The sequence below is a fragment of the Papio anubis genome, chromosome 7 (assembly GCF_008728515.1).
Source record: "Papio anubis isolate 15944 chromosome 7, Panubis1.0, whole genome shotgun sequence".
Lineage (NCBI taxonomy): Eukaryota > Metazoa > Chordata > Mammalia > Primates > Cercopithecidae > Papio > Papio anubis.
Window position 1 is genome coordinate 58,685,431 of NC_044982.1, and position 16,615 is coordinate 58,702,045.

At 41.3% G+C, this 16,615-nt stretch overlaps 1 protein-coding gene across 2 annotated transcripts in view; it reads left to right on the forward strand.

Annotated features, from left to right (window-relative positions):
* Nucleotides 1-375: 375 nt before the first annotated feature.
* The window catches only part of MDGA2 (MAM domain containing glycosylphosphatidylinositol anchor 2), an 840,045-nt gene continuing 823,805 nt past the window's right edge, over nt 376-16,615 (forward strand). The window contains exon 1 of one of the 2 annotated variants that reach the window (XM_009211479.4): nt 376-1,644. In XM_009211479.4, the coding sequence (XP_009209743.3) occupies nt 1,365-1,644 (280 nt within the window). In that variant the 5' untranslated portion in view covers nt 376-1,364. The remainder of the gene's footprint in view (nt 1,645-16,615) is intronic. The other variant, XM_009211478.4, reaches the window with a different exon arrangement.

A 16,615-nucleotide genomic window follows, 5' to 3' on the forward strand; every position in this document is an offset into this window, starting at 1 on the left:
AGGAGGCGCGGAGGCAGGCGGCAGAGCCGCGCACCCGGCTTTGACGTCGCCCGGCTGCGGCTAGCAGCTCGCGCTCTCAGCACGTAGCGCACAACGTGACCACACACAGCCTTCCTCCCCGGCAGCCCAGCAGCCCAGCAGCCCGGCAGCCGGTCCGCCTGCGCTCCGCGCTCGCCGCTTCGCCCTCCTCCTCTTCCTCCTTCTCCTTTTCCTCCTTCCTCCTTTCGCCTCCGCGGCGCGCATCTCCGCGCACACCCAGGGATCCCGGCCGGCGTCTAGCCCCGGGCGCCCAGCAGCCCAGCCAGGGCACCTCTGCCGCAGGAGCGGCCCGAGCGGACGCCACGCAGCCGGGTGCCCTCCGCAGGCGGCCGCTCCCGCGTTCACCTCTGGATGCCACCACTACGTTAGCTCAAGCGGGGAACCCCTTCTGCGGCTCCCTCCTCTAAACTCCCGCCTGTCCCGACCGCCCCCACCCCCTCCACCTGGCGGGGGCGGCGCGGAAGCGAAGAGGACGCGCGCAGTGCCGGTGGGCACGCGTAGACGTGTGCGGATCGGGTATTTGCTTGGCATTCTCCCTCTCTTGCAAGTGGCGGTGCCTGGACTCTGCTTTCGGCTCCGGGAATTGGTGCGGCCGGCCAGAGCACCTCTACGCTGGCGGGGCGCTAAAGGCTATTTTGGAGACCAGTGGCGGTGGCGGCGGCGGCAGTGGCTGGTGTGCCCAAGCGAGCTCCAGACGCACACTCCGCTCCCTGTTGGACCCTTTCCTCCTCCTTCTTTCCTCTCCTCCCTTCCCTCTTCCCCACCCCCGTTCCCCTAGCCCCACTCCTCCTCTTCCTCCTCCTCCTCTTCCTCCTCTCCCCGTTCGGCGATGCGAGTCTATATCGTGTAACAGGATTGGCGTTGCAATGGCAACTGATGGAATGGGGGAAGGCAAGACAGCAGGGCTGGGGGCTTCGGACTGCGGGCGGGCGGGCCGCTGTCGCCGCTTGACGCCCCTCCGGGGACCTTCGCGAGTTACTTTGTAAAGGCGAACCCAGGCAAGAGAGCCCTGCTCGGTGTCCCGGGTCAGAGGCCACTTCCTGCTCCTCGGCTGTCCAAGCCAGGCTCCCACCGCGCGGCACCCCCGGCCCCCTGCCCGCGCCCGCCGCCAGCCCAGCGCGCCGCCGCCGCCGCCGCTGCGGAGACTCGAGCCCGCTTCCCTGAAGAACACTTCGCCTCGCAGCTCCCCTTCCCATCACCGCCCCCTGCTCCTCCCCGGCGTCTGCGATTTTCCCAGGCACCCGGTGTGAGTGCGGCGTGCGTGTGAGTGTGTCAGGGTTTTGTGTTGTGGGAGAGTGTGTGAGTGTGTGTGAGTGTGTGTGTGCATGAGTGTCTGGAGTGCGGGGCTCCTGCGCTCCGCTCGCGGCCGCCGCCGGGGAAGGACAGACGGACGGCGCTTCCTCCTTCGGCGAGCGGTTCCCGGGCACCTCGGCTCGGCCCGGGCGCGAGTGGAGCGCGCCTGGCTGGCCGCCGGCCTCCGGAAGGTCCCGCTGCGTCCCCCCTGGGCTGGATATGTTCATGTTCACGTGAAGATGGATTTACTGTACGGTCTCGTGTGGCTGCTGACAGTCCTCCTGGAGGGAATCTCTGGCCAAGGAGTGTACGGTGAGTGGAATCGCGACGCTATCGTGACCTTGTGATTCTTAGGCAAGATAGGCTGGTGAGCGAAAATGCACGACTCGCGCCGTTCTGGGGCCCCTCCCGGCGTGGCATTTGATTTACACTTCATCACGTTATTGGGAGCGATAAGGAGGCAGCGAGCGCGCTGCGGATTGGGCTGCGAGCCGCTCCCCCGGCGCCTGGGCTCCGGCTCGGAGTTGGGTCTAGCCGGCAGCAACGCACTCGTGCGAACGAGTGGCTTTGCACTTGATTTATCCCCGCGGGGAATCCGAGCTCCAGCAGTCTTTGATTTAATAATGGTTTGGCTCCTTGCATGCCACGGTGTCGGTGCCGCGGTTTCCCCCCACCCCTCCAGGGAAGCTTCCAGTGTGACCCCGTGAGTCTCCCCACCCCTCTCCGCCCCACGCCGCCTCCTCCTTTCCACCTTTTCCTTTTTCTGTGAATGCCTACATGCCTTGATTTTCCGGCTCAGGAAGTGGGGTGACAGTTGAGTTGCGTTCTGCACCAGCCGTTGCCATGAGCACTGACTTGGGGAGGGGAAAATAGCAGACAAGATTCTCGGTGCCAGACACAATTAAGGGACATGTTTGTGTGAATGGATGAGCAAATGCATGAATGAACGGACTGCTAAGTCCGCGCGTTTGGGTTCCAGGGCAGGACACCAGCTCGCTGCAGCGGGAACACAATCTCATCTCCCTTCTGGAAAACCCAGATTTAGGTTTAGGAACTAGAGAAGGGCAAGCTTGTTAATTAGGAGGTTTTGAAGTCCTCAAAAGCAAATTCAGGTTCTTTTGCCTGTCAGCAGTTGGCACCCTTAGCTTTCGGGATTGAAACACACACATACACACAGACACACACACACACACACACACACACACACATATATCCAGGTCATATTTATAGTGGACTAAAATGTAAGTCTTTTCTTGGGACAAGCAGGTGGTGCCTAAAAAATAACTTCCGTGTTTTTGAGGTCTGGTGGGAGGTTAGAGGTGCACCCCTTGAGGGGACATCAAGCCAAGACCCACCCACAGCCAATCCCACCCCTCGCCCCTGAGTTAGTGTCCGCAGAATGTGTGCTGAAAATCCAGGCCACCTGCCCTTGGTTTCACTTAGGTGTTTGGACTCTGGTGCTGCAGGACTAAGTCAATGGCTGACCCAGAGCAAAAAGGAATGAATATTTGTGGAAGTGTTAGAGCTTTCCCTGCAGACCCTAGAACTGACTGCAAAGTGGACACAGGTGCCAGTGAATCCTGAGTCCTCAAACTCTGGGAACGGAGTGCACAGTGGGTGGGTGTTTGGGGATGAATGCCACAGACCCAGCCTTTACTCTGTCCACTGTGTTCTGTCCAGGGCTGAACAGTGCTGAGGTGAGCTCTGGTACCCACTGCACTCCATCTGCTCCTCTCCTTTCCTGTGTTTCTAGCTCCCTTCTTGGCTTCCAAGAAACCTTCACTTTTTCCCATCTCTAAGGATCGGATGTCCCCTCTCCCAACCCCTCCTTCCCAAATGAAAGACAACTGTCTGGTGGTGGTGGTGGCTGTGGTAAGGGGGGGAAGTGTGTATGAGAGAGATGCTGAGTCTCCTGGCACACCTCAAGGTTTGACTGAGAACAGGAGGTGGGGCCTGAAAAGAGTAGGAATTAACTTAGTGCTTTTGTGACTATTCCTGGACCCCGGTGCCCTCTGAACGGCTGAGAAAAATAGGGATTCTAGCGATGTGGGAATGCTGGAGATAAAGCCTTCTCAAGGGGCTGTTCCTTAGGATGGGAAAGTCTGAATTCTTCTCATCCCATGCCCAACTCTGTATTCCTCTCTCATTGATTCAGATCATCTTAGCTAAAAGGAATTTTTTGTTCTGGTGTGTTTTTCAGATTTGTGTATATGCATGTGTGAAGGTATGTGTGTGTGATGGGGTGATGAGAAGTGAGAAAGGTTGGGGGCATGGGGAGACAATGGGACATGCTGAAAACTATCTAGATCGGAAGGGCATGGTTCCATTTTCCTGTCACTTTTTGTCATTCAGATTATTTGTCCTGGCAAGTCTCAGATTGGGTAGTGGAAAAGGGTAAGATCTGGTAGTGAAGACAAATAGGAAACAATAGCATTAAAATAATTCTGTGTTTATGTCTGTTAACAATAAACAAGGAGGCAGTTCCACTACTGAGCTGATGATTGTGATGAAGGTGGTGGTCTTTTTCATTTAGTTTTGTTTTTATATTGATGTGGTTATTAGTCATGTAGCTAGGAATAGAATTGCTTTTGTGTGAAAAATATTAATCAGTATTCCTGGCCATTATAAATGTCACAGCTATGAGATGGGTTAAAAATTATATATTACTTTTCAGATATGTGTTACCCGTCACAGAAGTTAGGTTCTCAAAGGAGATTAGGCCCCTAGTCTTCAGCATTAGCATCGTCCTGGAACTTGTTTGAAGTGCACGTTTTCGGGCCCCTCTGAGACTTTCTAAATTAGGAACTCAGAGTGTAGGGCCCAGTGGTTTGTGTTCATCACCTCAAGTGATGATTACAGTGGACGCTGAAGTTGAGAAACACTGACATAGACTTACAGTTTCATTGCTTTGATTTTGTAAATAATGAACTTTCTTAACCTAAAGTAGTTTTATTTTCATTTGTGGAAGCATTTATAAGGAAGAGAACATTTTAAAAATTTATCTAAAAAAGGAATCAATTGTAAAGGACATAGACATAAGATTTAGTGTAAGGTTAAAAAGTGTGTTTTGAACATTTTATATGAATAACTTTGAGAATGATTAATTTAAAAGGCAGGGTTATTATAAACAGAAGCTTCAAAAGCCTAGATAGGAACTTTGCTAGCATAAAAATCTGTCTTCCTTTATTTGCCTATATTTGCTACATGTAAACCCATTCATACTGCACACAAACTAATATTTCTCAATAGTGTTTTCTAGTAGCATGGTTCAAGAGGAAACACAAATGATTTTCTAGGTTACCCAGGCAAAAATCACTTCATTGTAGCCTAAAATTGTTTACATGATTTAGAACTGTGTTATTATAAACTTTCTTCCCTGGAATAGCTAGGGTATCCCTTTTCTTCTCTACTTCCTCACTGAAAAACTCTGAGCATGAAATTCAGATTCTATTTTCTAGTGAATTGAGAATATTTGTTGTAACGCATGGATAATTTTCTCTCAAGTATTTTAATCTTCTTCCTGTTACGCCCAATCTGTTTGACAACCATGTGCAATACTTAAGTATAAAAGTTTCTGCTATAGACCTAGGAACTTACTGTCATTTATCTTGGAATATTGCTTAGCAAACCAACTGCACAATAGCTAAGATTTATATATGGTATCAGAGTTGGATGACGGAGATTATCTATTAACTGCCTACCTTCCACCACCAATTCCGTCCTATAAATTTTTTTGTAAGTGTCCTATAAATTGTTTTGTAAATTTTTTTGTAAGTGGGATTTGTACTTTATATTTTTTTACATTTTCGATATCAGATACAACATTACAGTAATATGGATTATTTGAAAATATTTCTGAAGAAAAGATTGCAAGAAAACCTCTTCATAATAGAATAGCACAAAAAAAATCATATGAGCTAACCCTGGCAATTTTAATGGATAATACCCACTTGACATATATATTTGGCAATATGAATCTGTGTATTTAAAAATTTTTACTTTGTTAAGCTATAGATTTTTGCTTAGTGGATTTTAAAAAGCTATTTATATTAAAGTAATTCTCCCAATTACTCTTGGAATGTTAAAGTTTTGTTTGAATTTTCCTTTTAGCTTCATTAAACACCACTGGATAACAAAAAGTCATTAAATGAACTGGTATCTGGTTTCCACATTATTAATTTTGTTGCACTCACATTTCATTAGATTTAGGATAACTGATTGACATGGCCTTAAGAATTGGAATGTAAAACCTAGCTATCTGTATGCTTATTGAAATACCTAGAGCTAAGTGATGCAACACATTTTCTTAGTTTTGAAAGTTTTCTTTGTAAGTCGTTATATGGTAGTAAGTCATTTGGGTTAACTGTATTTTTTAGAGATCCTACTGATAATGACATCATATCAAAAATTGTATCTCCTGTAAACTTATCAGCTGACTTGCTAAAGAAAGAAAAAATATTCTGTTGAATTCTGTAATTTTGCTTCTGGTCATCATGCCTTTAATTGCTAAGGAAGTTATTAAACATTATGAATGCATCAGCACAGACAAATCCCCACTGCAAACAAAAAACAAAATACAATTCCAAGTCTGAATAGTTTTATTGGGAACCAAATCAAAAGATGATTTGGAGTCCTGAAATGGTTAATTCACTGTCCAAAAGTAGCTTTCAGAATGCATTAAAAGTAATAAATAGAGTAAGCTTAAGAAACATGTGAGTATGACAAATTAGCAAGCTATATTAACTCAATTCAGGTAATATCAGTAAATCTCATACAATTTAAGAATGACACCCCAGGCAGTAGCTGGAGAGAAATGGCTTGGTGGAATTAAGAACAAGGGCATAAGTGATACGAGGCGGCTCTGGAAGATATTTCAGACGGTAGTTTAGTGGGTTGAATTTGGATGGATAGGAAGGAATAAAAATGACATGGACGGTCGGTTGGCCATTACATTCAGTTTCGGGATGTTGCCGTTCTTATAGCAAAGTACGTTATCTCAGCGTATGTTGATTATGATTTTTGTTCAGATTGGGTTTGGAGAGGCCCTGTGATGAGATACTGCCTTTGACTAAACCATATTTAGGGTGTTAGTCTGTAGGAAAAGAGGAAGAGATTATTTTAATAAATGCTGTTTAAAAATCAATGTGAAGCTCTATCATATAGCATCAGCTCAAACCTGTTTCTCCTCTTCTCACTCCATTGTCCCTACAAACTCATGCACATTTTTATATTGTCATCACCTTGGCCACGATCACGAAAGAAAAGTGACTGGACTGTTCGTTGTATCTTGGGATCATTTTTGCCCATTCAAAAATTGTCCTTGTTGGTCATATTACTGAGATTTCACATGCAAAATGGGCAGATTATTTTATATAGTGTTACTTGCTCTTGTCCTGTATTTCCCTGGGAAAGCCCCTAAGTGGATTAATAAATATTTTAGATTGAGCAGGTTGAGCCTAACTTATTTTACAATGAATAAGTCAGTTAGGGTGCCAGAGTTTAGACAATTAAGAGGCAGAGATAAAAGTTTAGAGATGAAATAATTCTGGTGAATAGATGTCACAAGAGAAATTCTAGGAAGGCATTTTTCAAGATCTTGATTTCTTTGCTTAATTTTATTATCTTTGGTTATGCTTCTTTATACTTATATTTTACCAATATTTTTATTTTTGTTTTATAGTTGTAAAACACCTTAAACCCTGCTGGAGAAGAAGGGTACAAATAAACTTTTCTGAAAGGAAGTGCTCTGTATTTTTTTAAAACTTACTATTTTAATGTAACTGCAGTAGGGCTCATGGGGATGGGATTAGAGCATAAGCCTGTGAATTCAATTATATTTTATTAAGACATTGTCAGGAACCATGGTTTGGGGTTGTATTCCAGGTATAGAGGTGATTCATCACTCATATTCTCTGACTTGGTCCCCATGCTTTGAGAAGAGTCTTGCAAGGGTTGGGCTCCAGGTTTGTAATCTGCGAAGGCAACAGCAAAGAGCCAGATACAACGTCCTACTCTGGGAACTGAGCTCGAGAGCTTGTGCTCTTTGGTAGCTCAGATTAACTAAGGGAATGTGCTGTCATCTCAGTTAAATAAGAGGAGGTCTTCCTTAGGCTCCCTTTTGGCTGTTTTGGAAGGATATGCAAAGTATATTGCATACATTGGAAGTATGAATAGAGTGAACATTTTTAGTTTCTTTGTAATTGACAGTAACTTAATGGTCCCACAAAATAACTTTTGTTTCTTTGCTTTAGTAACTGTGAGTGTAAACACTATATTACTTAGAGCAAACAATAAAATATTGCATTCATAGAAAACTATATCCTATCTTTATTTTCAAATCCAATTAATAGTATTTTGGCCCTGTAAAATCATAAAGCTGGAAGTGAGAAGAGACTTTAAGATATCATTAAATCATCTCACTAATTCAAGACACAGTGATTTTACCATTATATCAGGCAAATGGAGGTCCTACATTGTTTGTGAAACTTGTTTTCTCCAGGGTTCAGTCGTATTCATTAGATGGATTTGTTTTTCACAAACTACTAAAATCTCTTATTAAAATAATCTGTTATTAAAATAATGGGGCATGTACTTTGTTATTTCCATTTTATATCAGTGCAATTCCATTTTCTTTTCTAACTATACCACCTTGCACTGATCCCATTTCAGCTTTTCTTTCTTTTTTTTTTTTTTTTGAGACGGAGTCTGGCTCTGTTGCCCAGGCTGGAGTGCAGTGGCCGGATCTCAGCTCACTGCAAGCCCCGCCTCCCGGGTTCACGCCATTCTCCTGCCTCAGCCTCCTGAGTAGCTGGGACTACAGGCGCCCGCCACCTGGCCCGGCTAATTTTTTTTGTATTTTAGTAGAGACGGGGTTTCACCGTGTTAGCCAGGATGGTCTCGATCTCCTGAACTCGTGATCCGCTCGTCTCGGCCTCCCAAAGTGCTGGGATTACAGGCTTGAGCCACCGCGCCCGGCCCCATTTCAGCTTTTCTATAGCAGTTTCTTGCTACTTTTCCAAGACACTATGCCATTCTAATCTTATATTTTTAAACACTATTTCTTTTCCTGTTGATTTCATTGATTGACCTGAGTAAGATCTACGCTTTCTGTTTCAACATCCAAATCATATATTCTCTAGGAATTACAGAATAGGATTTCAACTATTATAAACACATTTTTGGCTATTACACATTTACTACAAAGTTATTTAAATACATAGTATGGTATGATGAAAGGCATTAGAAATTATGATGTAACTTACTCTTTCTGTCTCTACAACTTTGCATAAACAGGAACCTCAGTTTCTTGCTGTTCCTGCTTAAGTCTATATTAAGGACTGTTGTGTGGCTGATATTTGGGGTCATATATATGACATGTGTCAGTATCTTCAAGCAGTATATTTTTTGTCTTGTTTTGTTGTAATGTGAATGGTGGAAATAAAAATAATCAAGTGATCCCGTAGAAGGGGAAACATGTCTTCCTGAAAGAGGAAGGGTTTGTTCACAGCTAGGTGTCTCAAAGTCTTAATGGACAGCACAAAAGGCAGCTGAGATCTGAAGGAGGTGAGTAGGAAGTAAAGGCTTTTAGAAAAATGTATCTACCCTTTAAATAATGGCCAAACAGCAAAAGCATATATTTTTATCTGAAGCCACTAGAACTTTGTTGTAGTGCATTAGAGTGAAAAGAAAAATGTCTGCTGCCTGCCCGAAGAAAGACCATCTTGAGGGAGATTTTTCTGGTGTCCTGAAAGGAAAGGATGAGGGGATAAAGGGCTCTTAATAGGGCCTGTGGTCACTCTGAACCAGATTATTCTTCTCGCTGATGAATTGTGGGATTTGGGAACACAAGGAAAAGTTGGGTACAGATTGAGCATTGGAGCATTCTGTCTTTTACTCCTGAGTGTAACTGAGTTGGGTGTTTGCCTCACCTCTGCTGGACTCTTTACTAGGAAGGCTAGAAAATACTAGAGGAAGATGTGCTACTTTTCAGAAGTGGTGACCAGTGAGAATTCCCCACACAAACTCTAGGCTGATTTAAGTTCATTTCTCATAAATTCAGTCAACTAATTAATGTGTAACTGCTGTGGATGATGCATGTAGCTATGTAGTAAGGTCTGTAAAATCAAAGAGGTTATGCATTAATCCAGGAGATAAAAACAAATAGAAAAACATAAAATAAGGCTATGAGAAATACACAAATGTATGTACCTAGACCAGAGAGAGGAATTACATTTCCTATTGTGGTTGGAGAAAACTTGAAAAAGCTTGTAGCAGGTAAGACTTGAAAGTGGGTTGACATAATATAGATAAAGAAGGAAGAAGGGGCGTTGCTATAGCGTGGATTCTAGGTGGAGGAATAGTGGTGCACAAAGAAAAGTAGTCCTGGAATGGGTATGTAATAAAGCCTCAGGAATTTCTTTAAAGTTTACCCCAACTAGAAAGATGTATCTATCCTTTAACCTATGTGATCATACAATTCTATTGTATGATACTGTGGAACTTGCTCAGATATATATGTCCATCAAGATTCTGAAGTGGTGTGTGTTAAATGTGCGAAGCTAACTGACCATTTCTTCAGAAGATAGGACAGTTATCTTTAAAGTTCCTGTGGGGGCAACTCCTCTTGGAGGTAAATTCAAAGACTTTTGAAAGTCTTTTTAGAGTGCTAAAAAGAAGTGCTGTTTAGCAGCAGCAGACTATGGGTCCAGAATGACTTAAAAAATCATTTTGTTCTTTACGAATGTACAGCCACTGAGATGAAGGCATTGCCCTTGTGAAAAGAGAGGTATATGCTTTCATCATTGTTTTTTATTATTGTGCCATGCAGCGTGATGTAGTTGAAAACTGTTGGGTAACTTGGGCTTTCTTCTTGTTCAGCTGCTGCTTTACTGTGTTACCTCAGGCAAAATTCTTAATCTCTATCCCTCAGTTTCCACATCTAATAAACTCTTAGGAGAGTGTGCTGATGAATAGGAGAAATGTAGATATTGGCAAGAATAAGAAAGTACGGCTGCATTTTTTTTTTTTTTTTGAGATGGAGTCTCGCTCTGTTGCCCAGGCTGGAGTGCAGTGGTATGATCTTGGCTCACTGCAAGCTCCACCTCCTGAGTTCACGCCATTCTCCTGCCTCAGCCTCCCGAGTTACTGGGACTACAGGTGCCCACCACCACGCCTGGCTAATTTGTTTTGTTTTGTTTTGTTTGTATTTTTTCAGTAGAGATAGGGTTTCACCGTGTTAGCCAGGATGGTCTCGATCTCCTGACCTCGTGATCCGCCCGCCTTGGCCTCCCAAAGTGCTGGGATTACAGGCGTGAGCCACCACGCCCGGCCTGCATGTTTATATCTGGAGTAGAAGCGGGAAGGGAGCATGGAGAGTTTCCCTTCTGTTCTTAAAAATTTGCACTTAGATGCTCTAGCAATTGAACCTCATAATAGGACTGTCATTTAGTTTTTAGAGCAGAATAAGAAGCTAGGAGGTAACAGAGACCAAGTAATTTTTTTTCTGGAAAAATATGTTCTGATTGTGTCAGTCTGGTGGAAAATGACAGAAATTGAGTATTTTTAAACACTGTATTATAAATATGTGCATGAAAATGTGATTTGATATAGTATTTCGATGCATGTGTAGTTTATATTGTTCCTTATGCTGGTCTTCCTTTCTCAATCCACATAACCCAGGAGTTTCTCCTTCTTCTCCTTAATGGTGGTGGTTAGCAAGGAGCTGGCATCCCCCACTCATTTAAGGGCTCCAGAGAACATTAGTGCATCCTCAACCTTATGGTCATGGGTAAATTCATGCTTATATAAATCTATAAGTGTGTTCAAATACGTGTATCTATCTTGTTTTTGAATCAAGGAGCAAGAATATTCTTAATATTCTTCATTTCAATACTAATTGAAAAATAGGAGTATATAAAAGTCAGCCATCCAATTGGAAAAAAGTAACCTAGGGATATATTTATAAGAATACTTATAATTGGTAGTTAATACATAAAAACAGAAAATGAAGATAAACCATTAAATGGGGTCATCACACAATTACTGTGTAACATCTTCTAGTTTTGATCCAGAAGTAACCAGAATTGGTGTTTCCCACCCAATCACCTAATCATTTAAAACATCTTTAAATTAGAATTAACTGAAAAGGCTGAGTGGGACTTTACTCACCATTAAACTGTAACAGCCACATACCTAAGAAAGCATTTTATACATGATGCATTTTCGTTTTCTTTGGCAAACACTTTCTATTTTTGGAAGGTGGAAGGTAGTTCACCTCCATATTCTCTATTCATATAATTAAGTAGATGGCTGTAATTGCTTAATTCAATTATTCTTCTCCATGTCTGAGTATTAACTCAATATTAGTCGAGTATATTGGTCGAGTATCTCTTTAACCAAATAGAAGGCAGTCTTTACTCAGGACTGTGAAAGACAACAAAAATTGTAAGTTGAGAAGATTTTTCCCATTATGTGAAATGAGCAGTATTGACTTTGCTAAACAAATCACCTTAAGCAAAGACACACAGTACTCTGTAATATGGACAGATATAACTCCCGAGTATTTCACAGTTGTCCGTCTAACTTGGTATCTTAGAATGAGTGAAGTTATTATCAAGAGTTGGCATAGTTAATGTTTTTATTTCAGTTCTGAACTTGTTCCTTGTTTTTCATGGGTTACTCTACATCGTTGTTGTGACTCTGTCTCATCCTTTGAGTAACTTGCATTTTTCATTTGGTTCATGTTTCACACTGGTTTGTACCACCCGTGCAACAGAGATGCTATATTCATTTTAGAGTTTTAGGTCTTAGTCCCAATCAATCAAAGCTCAACCTTTGACTAATTTTTTTTCCTCCTTTGTTGTGCATAGATTCATCTAAATATACTTGTCTAAGGAAGTGCAACGCTTTTCCATTATGACCATTCCCTACAATATTATAAACTACATAATGACATCATTACTGTGAAAATCGGGGTTTAGAAACCTCCCAGTCTTTCCCCAAGACAAGAATAACTCCCAGTGGACTGCAGCCTGAAATAATCCGTCTTGTTTCTCAGAGACTGCTTCTTCTCTGATTATTTCCTGTGCCTCACTATCAAACATCCCTCCGATTGCGGCAGCTGGGGTGGAAAGTGTCCTTCTTCTTGCTTCCTGTGATTTTGCAGCTGAACTCTATGATCATTATGTCTTTTTGATTAATATTTCAAAAAGTATTTAAGTTTTTTATTTTCTGTCGTTTAATTTGTTAATGCCTTAACTCTCTAAGCTTACTTATGCAAAGAAGTACTTTGACACTCTTCTGTTTAACCACCTCTCCTCTTCCAGAGAGAGCTAAAGAAGATACACACACACACAGGCACATGTGCATGTGCATACACACACATTCATAATACAAATATATATTTGTATATAGAGTATTGGCATGTATACTATAAAAATACATACTACATGTTCAAATAGAAATCTATTAACTATGTTAAGAGTATATAAGAGTGTGTGTGTGTATTCAACAATGCTTGGAATAGTAGCTAAATTTTATTTAGGCTAATCCCAAGAAACTGGGTGTTTTTCCCACTTCTCTTGCAAAGCTAACTCTAATTCAGTATTGGCAGCAGAGTATGCAGTCTCTCACCTAATACTCAGTTTGTGTTTAAATATTTGTGATACATTCGTGTTTCTATTGTTCGTGGGTTTACAAAATTACCTTTAGAAACTGCGATTACTGGCCGAGCGCGGTGGCTCACGCCTGTAATCACAGCACTTTGAGAGGCCGAGGCAGGCAGATTGGCTGAAGTCAGGAGCTCGAGACCAGCCTGCCCAATATGGCGAAACCCCGTCTCTACTAAAAATACAAAAAATTACCTGGGCGTGGTGGCGAGTGCCTATGATCCCAGCTACTCAGGAGTCTGAGGCAGGAGAATTGCTTGAACCCGAGAGGCGGAGGTTGCGCCACTATACTCCATCCTGGGCGACAAGAGCGAAACCCTGTCTCAAAAAAAAAAAAAAGAAAAAAAAAAGAAACTCCAATTAGTTCTGTTTTTTGCAGTTGACAAAAGAGAAATATTTCTTAGCTGCCTAACAGCAATGCGTGTGCAGTTTATTTCACCTGCATTACAATAATGTATATATTTGAAGCTTAGCATCACTTGCATATTCAGAAGACCATCCCTGCTGTTCTACTAATCAGGCCTTTAAGTTGTATTTTCTTTTTTATAAGTGAGCTTTTAGTGCACCAGCATGTCTATATTCATGTCTGGATTCTAAAATACATGCACAAACAAAACTTAAGCAACTTGGATTATCTTTCATCTTTTTTCACCTATAATTGAAAAATAATTAAAGATGAGATATAGTATTTTTTCATAACATAATTGCCATTTATCAAGTGCCTACTGTATGCCACACCTTGTATTAGAAGTTTTATACACATTATGCCATACTCTAATCTTTGTATGCAATAGATACAAAATCTGAAATTTATGAAGTTTAAATAACCACCATATAGTTACTGGTGGCTGAATTTGGAATCAAATATGAAATGTTTGTAAAAATAAATACTTGTATACATATTTATTTATATTATTAAAATTATATTCAGATGGGTGTGCTTATACTTTAATGAAATCATCAAAGTTAGGTAGCTCACGTTGGGCCATGCATGAAAATTATCTCAAGCAGTATATACTTGAAATGCAGCTTGGGTAATACATTTTAGCTTGTCACATGAGAAGTATATATAGGTAGCTAATGTCAGCACTTTATACCATACAGTTTTATTTCTTAGGAAAGAAAGATGTGATTTATAATTATTTTTTCTTTTCAGTATTGAAATGCCCATATGGGGACTCTCTCTCATATAATTTATTTTTGGAATGATATGATATTTTAAGCTTATTCATAATTGGTAACCTCTAAAAATGAAGAAATGGTTCTACTACATATTCTGCAGAAGTCGTTATATTCCTCCATGTACAATAGTAGGTATGTGCTTATAAAAAATAACCGCTGTCAGGTGTACTACTTTATTTCTCCCTAGGCTGATTAACAATCACTGGCCTTGGAAAGACTGATAGTTAAATGTCATATTTGGCCTAATTTTGTTGAGTTGCCTCTGGGTATTGCTTGGGCATTTTTCGCACAGAGTTAATTGAGGAGACTCTATCAGCGGATTTCTTTTCTTGAAAATCTTGTGTGTTCAAGAGGACAGTTGATTGCAAGCTCTGCCCTTCTCTTAGCTGACAGTGAGTTCCTCAAACCTCAAAGCTTACAAATTAGTGCAGTTTAGTGATTTGTTTTAGGCTTTTAGCTACAGTATTTGCCACTATAAAAGTCATTTTTCCTATGCTTTTTGAATGCTGTTATTGTGTCCTATAGTATAACCCTGTATCATTGTGGCTATTGTGTGACTGATACAGAAACTGCTTCAATAGGAAACCATTTCAAGAGAGAACAGGAAAGGTATTATATTCAGCTGTAGCGCCATGCATTTCTAAGCAGCTGATGTTTTCTTTAACTGATAAACATCCCCCCTCAAATTTTCAGAGGCAATTGAGTCTTTAGAACTTTAACTCTTAATTCAGCCTGGCTGCAAGAGCACTGCCCTGAAATTCATTATACATTCACATTTTACAATTGGGAATTCATTAATTCTGTAGCATAACTGTTGTTATTGTATTTCAAAGCCAGATTTCTTCTTTAAAAAAAAAAAAAAAAGCATGGAGAAGCACTGATTTTGTGAATTCCTTCTTTAAATGATGACTTCCTAATATCTGACCAAATACTTGAAACTAATGGGATGTGACTTTTTGCGCACTGGAAATAGTGCTAATGTTAAATGGTGGAGCCATCATGCATTTTGTAAGCAAAAATTTCAAATTAAACTGGAAGCCTTTGTAAAGGGCAGAGTAAAAGATGAGTCAAATCCAAGTTCATAAGAGTTTAATAGATTTCGTGTTTTTACAATTTACACATTTAGTTCTATATTTGGGAGTACTCATAGAATATAGTACACCTTTTTAAAATCTTTCTCTGCTTCCAATTTTTGCATGTTGTGATATATTAGATGCATGCTCTATTTTGAGTGAGAGTGGGTAGTGACTTCATCATTGAGGTACAAGCTTATACACCTAAGATTTAAGTACATCTGTATGTTGTGCTTTATCATTTATTTTTACCAACAATAATTAAATAATATTCATGAAAGGTGGAATAGAGTTTCTTAAATAAAGTAAAAGGTAAAATATCTTATGAACCTAAAAATGCCATTTAAATGTCTTTGGCTGTGACGAAAACTAACTTAGACTTTCTTAAGGTATTTCTAAGTTTGTTCTAAGAATATTTTTAGCGGCTTAACTATTGACTGCTTCTCATTCATTTTACGTAGTTGTCACCCTCTCAACAATTATTATGACATTTCAGAGGTTTTCACAGTATTAATGAAAGACTCAGCATTTCTACGGATGGAAAGTTATTTATAAAGCAAATAATGAAAATAGTAAAGCAGAATTTCAACCTACTATTGTGCTCTGCTCTGGGGATTAGACTTGAAGTTGCATAGGTAGGAGCAGATGTGTTAGCCTGGTCATAATCTTAGCCTGGAGAAATAGGCCTAGAGAAATAGGAATAAATTTATTGACATAGCAGGGTGATAGGAGGCTTTCATGTCATAAGGATTAATAAAATAGATCAAGGCAGAATGCAGTGTGTGCAAGTCATGGATTGACTTCTCCAGGAAACCAACCTCAAGTGGAAGGTTTACACGAAGAGTAAACTTATTAGAGAGTGATGTTGGGAAGAACAACTGTAAGGGAAGCAGGGAACCTGGGTAGAGCAGAGGGAGAAGGTGAACTCTGATTCACTTGCAGCAGAGTCCTAGGCTGAGTGCATGAGATGCTGTAGAGTTGGGATGGACCTTCAGAGATGTTCCAAATAGAAAAATAATTCTGTCTACTCCCTCTTCTACCAGTCTTTGGACGTGGGTTGCCCCTGGGGCAGAACCACTATATTTGGGTTAGGCAGCTCCCTTTGGTGGAAGGGAAATTCTGGGAGGAACTCAGTTGTGAGCAACCATCAGTTAACACTCTTGGAAGTTGGGAGAGTGGATATCTTCTTCATGCAGAAGGAGTTCTGGATGTTACATCCCATCTTAGACCACTTTTGTTGCTCATATCTGCTTGCTTATCCTATTTGAGAACTGGACCCTCAGGAGCTGGCCTTTTATCTTAAGGAAACTTACAAAAGAGGATGTTAGTGGGACAAACGTCAGCTCCTACGTCTGGTCTCAG